This window comes from Myotis davidii, unplaced genomic scaffold, assembly GCF_000327345.1.
Source record: "Myotis davidii unplaced genomic scaffold, ASM32734v1 scaffold196, whole genome shotgun sequence".
NCBI classification, from domain to species: domain Eukaryota; kingdom Metazoa; phylum Chordata; class Mammalia; order Chiroptera; family Vespertilionidae; genus Myotis; species Myotis davidii.
The window spans coordinates 1,561,018-1,570,131 of NW_006288258.1; the positions used below are offsets into that span (position 1 = coordinate 1,561,018).

At 37.2% G+C, this 9,114-nt stretch overlaps 1 protein-coding gene across 1 annotated transcript in view; it reads left to right on the forward strand.

Moving 5' to 3' along the window:
• FRK (fyn-related Src family tyrosine kinase) overlaps positions 1-9,114 on the forward strand; it is an 85,774-nt gene that overhangs the window by 64,453 nt on the left and 12,207 nt on the right. The window contains exons 3-4 of the mRNA XM_006760156.2: positions 2,294-2,457; positions 4,256-4,424. Of these exons, the coding sequence (XP_006760219.1) occupies positions 2,294-2,457; positions 4,256-4,424 (333 nt within the window). The remainder of the gene's footprint in view (positions 1-2,293; positions 2,458-4,255; positions 4,425-9,114) is intronic.

The window sequence follows — 9,114 nt, forward strand, 5'->3', positions numbered from 1 at the left end:
TCTAATATTTTTATTACTTTGTGGAGAAATAAATTTGGACTAATATTGTTTACCACTCTCTTTTGATATATTGTTAACCTTTTAATCCATACATAGGAATCTGCTACGTACTTAGCTCTGTATCTTAATAAAGCTTTTATTTAGTGATGATTTTACAGGCCAATTAACATTGTCCCAAAGTCATAATCAGTGGGAATGGTAATTTGACACAGAAAGTACAAGTAAGTGTTCCAGATACCTAAATATTTTAATTTAAGAAGTTTGTATTGCTTTTGGAGGAGCTAAATATACTCCTGCCCTCTGTATTTAAAAAAAAAATCTTTAGTCTGGTATACATTCACAAAATGAATATACTCATGTACCCAGCACCCAGTAAAGAAATAGAATGTGACTAATACCCCAGTCTGACTCATAATATCAACAGTTTTGCTCTTTTTACATTTTAAAATAATGGAACCATAATTTTGTGTTTGTGAGATTCATTCATGTTATTGTTATCTGTATATTTACATATCTTTATAGTATTCCACTGGACAAATATAAACAATTTATATTAGTCCATTGTATAGTTGATGGACATTTAGATTGTTTCCGGCTTTAGGTTCTTACAAAAATGCGACTAAAAACATTCTTATATATGCGTTTTGATGAATATATTGTGTATTTTTGTTTATTACATACTTAAGAGTGGAATTACTACATTACAGGTCTGGTTATGTTGAACTTTAGTAGATCATGACAAATAGTTTTCCAAAGTGATTGTAAAAATTACAGTTTTATCCACTGTGTGGAGAGAGATAATTCTAGTTATTCGCTTCCTTGTCAATGCTTGACATTGCCTTTTTTTTTTTTTTTAAATTATAGCTCTTCTGGTGTACACCAATAACTTTTCTAGGAAAATATTGTCCGAGCCTTTGACATACCCTCAGTAAACCTCTGTACTTGGATTGAGACGTCTTCTCAGTCTTCTTCCCGTTCATGAAAGTATTGCTCCAACTTGACTGATTAATAAAGCATGCGTTTCAATATTTAGCAAGGGATTCAGAATATCTCTATTCCTGGTAAATGCTGCTCAATACTTACCAATAACTTTGCTAAGTGAATGGGTAGCTATGAAGAGCTTCAGTAAATATTTTTAATACAAGTGCAGAATACCAGATTCAAACTAATTTAAAACAAAAATTAGGAAGTTAATTTACTCTTAGAGCTGACAAGCCAGGCTTGGCTGACCCCAGGGGTCAAGCTTCACATTTCCTATCAAGACTCTGTTTTTCCACTTGAACAGCTTATCTTCTTAGGCAACTCACCTCTTTGCCTGGAGGGGGAAGAATTGTTCTGATAGTTCCAAGCTCCCAGCAGTTAAACAGAAACAGCAACAAGACAACAACGGTAACAAATTTCTTCCTGTATTTCTAGAGCTCTCTAATACAAGTCCTGGAATTCAGCCTTCTTGGCTCTGACTGCCTTCCTTGGCTCAGGGTTGGCACCGGGTCCCCTTGGACCGCATGCTCTTAGGGGAGCATTGATTCTTCAGGGAACATTGCTAGAAGAGAGGACAATGGTTAGTGGAAAGCAAAAGCAACAGAATATCCACTGCAAGTCGGGTGACTTAAAAAGGACAAGCGGTCTATTCCTCAATGCTATAGGACTTATCCCCGGGATAAGCAAAACATCTGGGAAATTGTATACATAGACTGGGCATTTTAGGCCCCGGGGAATTGCTTTTATTGAAATGTGCTAGGGCATATCAGCCTGTATTGAGAGACAGAGAATGAATGGCCCTGCAAAATTTTGTATATTATTGTCTGATAGTACTGAGGACACTGATTAGTCTATTTCAGTGTCCATGTTATAGGACTTCATGGGAGAAAATTCTTCCTGGTCTTTGTATCAAGAAGAGTGGAACTATTTTCAAACACCTTTTATGATTTTATCTTATAAATGCTGCAATTTCTGAAACTGATAATGTTTCCTCTTTGCATTGCTAGAATGATAGAATCAATTGTATGGCATGTTTTAGTGAAATATATTATGCCGTGGTGCATAGTTTTCTAGGGCTAGCCTCACTGTTATTTTTATCCTATATTTCCTTTAAATTATGATTTCACAACTCCTTTTTTTTATTCTGCTGTATGTCCTCTGTAAATATTCTGAAGTATTTTCTGAAACAAAGTTGACAAATAAGTAGAATTTGTGAAAATTTTATTCCATGCATTCAAACTCTCACCACAAAATAAGTAAATCTGCTTGGCTTTGGCAAGGAGTGATTAACGGGACTTATTTTGGGTTCCAGTTTTAGTTGAAAGGGCCGTGAAACACTACAAAATCAGAAGACTGGATGAAGGGGGCTTTTGCCTTACTCAGATAAGACCCTTTACCACGCTGAATGAATTCGTGAGACACTACACCAAGACAAGCGATGGCCTGTGTGTCAAGCTGGGGAAACCATGCTTAAAGGTAAAATGCTTTCAAGCCGTGTTCATTTATTTTTGAAGTTAACTTTTCCCCTTAAGATACTGAATATTTTTCATGTGATTCATCAGTTCAGGGAAAAAAAAAGGTCATTTGGTTACCTAAGGCATGGATAGGTAGACTATGGCCCATGTGCCAATACTGTCTCACACTTACTTTTGTTAGTGAATTTTATGGGAACATAGACATGCTCATTTATTTACAAATTCTCTTTGCTTTTTTACTGCAATAGCAGAGTTTAGTAATTGCAGTAGAGACTTCAATTTGGCCTTAAAAATTAGCTAGGTAAAGGGGCAGAGGGAAATCATTCCAGACCCATGTGAGGGAGGAATTGGGGGTGGGGTGGGACAGATGGACACAAAGCCTAAAATATTTACTATCTTATTCTTTTCAGAAAAAGTTTGCTAACCCTTGACCCAGAGCAATCACTGAAGGCAGAAAATATTCATCCTTTGCACTAAGAAATTAATATGGTATCGTGCCATTGGAGCACTTAATGATATGGCTGGAGAGAAAAAAAAGTGCCAGAATATAATTCCTACTTAGATCTGCCTTCAGGAATATTAATATGAAATTAGTAGCTTCATTATCTAGATGAGCTGTCTACATATAGATATCATTAAACTAATTGTTCTAACAGTTTGATTGTTTGACCTAAGCTGTTTGGTGGGAGGAGATAACACTTATAGACTTGTCTACATCCATCATCATTTAGTTGTTGGCTTGTTTTACCTAAATGTATTTAAAGTTATGCAGTGGTCATGTGCTGTGGCGGGGCAAGCCCTCAGCTTCTCCTCAGAGCCCAGGTCTCACGTACTATCAGTGGGGTAGCTAGCATTGTGGTTTATACCTTGATGATTAATGAAAGCATGGTGACACCTCATCAGAATGTTATTGCCAGTAGAAGCTGAAGAATTTTATGTAGTATGTATAGAATACGTTGAGTTAAATTCTGCCAAGTTAATATGCAATTTTGGTGTAAATACGTACATCTTAGATAGTATAGGAATGACTCCACAATAGTATCTAAGCATGCTAAGAAAAGCATCCAAAGATACAGCTTATATCCAAAACATACAAAGATATAGCTTATAAAACACTCAATATATAGCTTATACCCAAAGATATAGCTTACAAAATACTCAGTTTAACTAATATTGTTAAATCCAGTGGGAAAAAGGGTTTACGCAGAAGCACCCGGTGGTAGAAGGTAAACTAGACTATGGACTCTAGGAGAGCAGTGGCCTGGCCTTTTTGGTTACAGAATGGAACCTAGCTGAAATATTTATTTATTAAGTGGACAAGTAAATGGATGAATGAACAAATAAATGAATTTCAAAAAAGATGAAAATTTTAATTATGCAAAAATATGTGATACATATAGTAAATGCTATAGGCCAAAGAGTTTGGGAAGTAATTGTGAATGAGGTGGAAACTTCAATTTGGCCTTAAAATTTAGCTAGGTAAAGGGGCAGAGGGAAATCATTCCAGACCCATGTGAGGGAGGAATTGGGGGGAGGGGTAGGACAGATGGACAGCAGGTGCCTGAGTTAGCAGGACAGGGGGTGGGGAGCAGTGGACATCAGCTTGAAGAAGTAATTACTAGCATATAGATTCTGCCACAACTGTTTTTTATTTTAAAGCAATTAGAATACAATTTATAATAGTTTGTGTTTTTTTTATTAAAATGGTCTTTTTAAAAAAGGACATGGACTATTACTTTCATTCAAAAAATTGTTAAATCTTTTTTTCTTACAAATATTCTTATTATTCCATGACACAGATACAAGTGCCAACTCCTTTTGATTTGTCGTATAAAACTGTGGACCAGTGGGAGATAGACCGCAAGTCTGTGCAGCTTCTGAAGCGATTAGGATCCGGTCAGTTTGGCGAAGTGTGGGAAGGCCTCTGGAACAATACTACTTCAGTAGCAGTAAAAACATTAAAACCAGGTACGAAAATGAGAACGTCAAAGGTTCAATGGCATACATTGATTTTTATAAGTTCAACTTGCTGCTGTCCAAAAGGTCACAGGGCGGCCCATGCAGACATCGAGCAAGTGTTGTAATTACTCTCTGGCCCAGGTGACCGTAAGCTGGGGCCAAACCTCCAGGGGTGGGCAAACTTTTTGAGTCCAGGGACACAATGAGTTCTTAAACTGGACCGGAGGACCGGAACAAAAGCATGGATGAAGTGTTTGTGTGAACTAATATAAATTCAAAGTAAACTTCATTACATAAAAGGGTATGGTCTTTTTTTTTTTTTTTAGTTTTATTCATTTCAAATGGGCTGGATCCGGCCCGCGGGCCGTAGTTTGCCTACGGCTGGAAAGGCTGTAGGGCAAGACCATGCTCCCTGGATTAGCTAAGTCTTAATATGTCCCCCATGTAAGATTTCAATAGGCATTTTTTCTCTAGGGTTAGGGTCCAACCCTCCAGTGTTCCCCCTCCCCTTTTCTCCCAGGTGTAGTTAAAAATACTCATTTATGGAATATACTTAAATCAGTGGAAACTTGGAGTTATTTCAGAGAATGATTATTTTCTTATACACTGGTTGCATATGGTCAAAAGACAAAATGGTCCATCTAAAGAGCTCGTATTTGAAAATGTAGGAACTATTTTTTCCTCTATCTTCTTTTTCCCTGTAGTGAAAATTGAAAGTACACTAAAATCTGTATTTATCCTGCCAGACATTATTTTCTTTATTTTAAAAATGAGGTAGGAGAATTGAGACAGATTCAATAACTTTCCTAAGACTTACTTGTCATACAATATTAAGGAAATTTTTTTCATTTCTTTCTCTTAATTGATTAAGGTATTACATATGTGTCCTTATTGCCCTCTTCCCCCCCCCCCATACCCTTTCCCCCCCGTTGTCTGTGTCCATTGGTTAGGCTTATATGCTTGCATACAAGTCCTTTGGTTGATCTCTCCCCCTTCTCTCACCCTCCCCTGCCTTCCTTCTGAGGTTTGACGGTCTGATCATTGCTTCTGTCTCTGAATCTGTTTTTGTTCATTATATTCCATAAATGAGTGAGATCATGTGATATTTATCTTTCTCTGACTGGCTTATTTCACTTAGTATAATGCGCTCCAGTTCCATCCATGCCATTGCAAATGGTAAGAATTTCTTCTTTTTAACTACAGCATAGTATTCCATTGTGTAGATGTATCACAGTTTTTTAATTCACTCATCTGCTGATGGGCACTTTGGCTGTTTCCAAATCTTAGCTATGGTAAATTGTACTGCTATGAACATAGGGGTGCATATATCCTTTCTGATTGGTGTTTCTAGTTTCTTGGGGTATATTCCTAGAAGTGGGATCACTGGGTCAAATGGAAGTTCCATTTTTAGTTTTATGAGGAAACTCCATACTGTTCTCCACAGTGGCTGCACCAGTCTGCATTCCCACCAGGAATACCCCGAGGGTTCCTTTTTTACTGAGGAAATTTTTAAACTACTCTATGCCTCAGTGTTATCATTTGCAAAATAGAGTTAATAGAGTTAAGGTCAACCTAGCAGGGTTGCTATGAAGATTAAAATAAGTCATTAGTGGCAATGCTTTACATATTGTCTGATTTATAGTACACAACCAATCAAAACTATAATAATAATAAAACTATAATAATAACAAAGTCAGTGAAAGGCAGCTAGAATTTGAACTCACATCTACTCCTATTGCATCACACCCCAAGGAAGTGACATTCTATGAAAGTGAAATGTTGCTGTAGTAGCCGCATATCTACTTCTAATAATGGGAAAGAATAGTAACCAAAAGCTAGAATATCATTCTCTGGGGGACCTCCATTATTTACCTAGTCCGGAATTCTTAGAAGTTTAGAAAGCCACCAGGTGGCAGCACTTGAGCACCTGGGTGCTGCTAGCTAGCAGTCTTGTAAACACTATTGTTCCAAACTGACCCAGGATTGGATTTAAAAGTTTTGAAGTGAACATCTCAAATACTGCACAAACTGCTACACTGTAAGATAATTTGCAGCTTCAGCATTAAATAATGTTATATTCCTTTTGCTGACATCAAACCAGGTTTTAGGTGTTTGCTGTGATCAAATGCAAGATCCACACAAAAATCAATGTGGAACAGGATATGTAGGTGGCAGTGTTTTATCTGCTTCCAAGAACTGAGAAATTGTGCACTGCCCAGTAGTTGCATGCATTCCTTTAGTAATTAATTGTAGTTAAGAATACAATTTAAAATATTAATTTTGTTAGGATACAAGTACATCTTAAGTTGTTTGCATGTATTTGAGTAATTAATAGGACTGTTAGGTATTCATTTTGGCTTAGGGGCATTGTGAAAAATGTTCTGAGACAGCGAGTGTGCCATGAACTGAGTAAGTATGAGACCTTCTGCTATAATAGTTAAGAGCATAAAGTTTAGTGTAGGACACACCTGAGCCCTAACGTGGCTCTGCCCTCTATGAGTTTGGACAATTTATTCAACTTTTTGAACCTCCTCATCCGAAGTGGAAATTATGTCAGTTCCTACTTCATAGGATTTTATAAGGACAAATGGAGTAAATTTACACCAAGTATCTGCAGTGAGTTCTTAATAAATGTTAGCTTCAATGTCGACTGGTGTAAAAATTCGCCAGTGCAGAAGCCCAGCCTTCCCACTTACCCCTGCCAACAGAGAACAATGCAGAAGCCATGCCAGCACTCTAGGTGAGGGAGGGCGACCTGTTCCAGCACCTGAGATTTTTCACAGTCACTTTGTGTTGATGATTTTGAATCCTAATTTTGTTGATAATTGACAGTAAACTGTAATGTCCAATCTAATGCTTTTCCAAAAAGAGGCAGCTAGCTATCCATCCTAACATTGCTCTTCAAGGAAGACCTCCTAGAGGTCAAAAAAGAATAAAAAATCAGATTTCTTATATAAAAAAAATGTGCCGCAATAGTTTTCTCTCCAACAGGAATAATTATTATTGATTTACAGTGTAATAGCAGCAAACAGCTTTGGTGATTGGTTAAATGTCTTCACTTCACTGGGGCCATTAATCAATCTCAGCAGCTATTTATTGCTGAGCAGACTACTATGCAATAAAGACGAGCCTGAAATCAACTCCCACAGTAGCTTTGACAGGCAGAAATTAATATTTAATGTTGCATTACAAGCGGAGTTGAGATCGGGTCTCCTTTGCTGTGCAGCTGGTCAGCTATAACCAGTGCAGCCAGCCCTCACCTGCAGAGGCTCCTGACATATAGTGGTTTCAGCTATTGTGGACAGTCTGTTTTGGCACTGATTTGGGTGTCCTGTATTCCATGAATCTGATGCCCAACCAAAGCATCAGCATAGAAACACATTGTACATCTAAGTTGTCTGAATGATGATCATAATTTCTGCTATCACTGGAAACTCCATAAATCAGATTAATTTTGGGGGTGGGGGGTGGGAAGTATCCCACTATATCTGTATCTGATCATAGGCCAATCTAGTTGTAACAACCAAGAACAAAGTCCTTTATTATGGTTCGAGTGTCTCTTTTATATTCAGCTTCATTTTGCCACTATGATTCAAGATTTTAATAGTACTTGATTATATAGGGCAAGCAAATGGTGTGGATGAAATTGAGGAAGCTCAGCAAAATGTGATGGAAAAGAGAATAGGCCATTCCCCCTATCTTCCTTCTTTAAGTCCTTACCCCTTCCCCTTCTCAGCCTGCGAAAAATACATACAGTTGACTTGGTAAGTTTACCCCAGTGTATGCTATTTCTAATCATACAAATAATGGTCAAGAGTCGTTAAATACATACTAGTATGTGTCAGGCATTGTTATTATCCTGATAATCATTTTATGATATCAGTGAGATTATTAACCACATTTTACAGATGGAGAAACTGAAGTTCAGAGATGTTTGGTAACTTACTAAAGATCACACAGTGAGCCAGGATTTGTTCAAAATTGACTTTAATTGAGCCTGGGTTCTGAACTTCTGGACTTTCAAAGGGCATATCAAAGGATAGATGGCCTAAATGCTTTATGTGAAATGATCTGTAGGTCACATGTAACTCTTCTTAACTTCACATGAGTAAACAGGTCAGAGTATTTATTACCTTAGAATGTCAGAGCTTCTCCATGCCTCAGTTCAAATATCAGTTGTGAAATCTTCAACATGAGACGATGATGAGTAGAACAGTCTCTTTGAGCATCAGTGGAAATATTTGCACTATCCATAGTGAATATTGAGGTGTGAAATTATAGTATTTATTCACTTACAGTAATCCATCTGAAACATCATATCACACAAGAAGTTAAAGATTTAAAAGTTACTGATGAAATGTAAACTCCAGGTATCCTCTTCCTCTCAGATTTTATTTGATGGTAGCTACTTGGTACTTTGCATGGTGAGTCAGAGTTGAGCCATTTAAATGCAATTAATTGTAGATGAGTCTTCAGAATAGGTCCCAATACTGTATCCCTTATCATATGATCAGGCTATTAAGACTCTAACTGTGGAAATATTAATATAGAAGAAAATGTTGAATATCAGTTTCAACTTAGACACAAATGACTGATGGAAAGAAATACTAAATTTCAGGAGTGGCCTTTGAATATTTTCTACTTGGCCTATACCAGGGGTCCTCAAACTACGGCCCGCGGGCCACATGCAAATACAAAT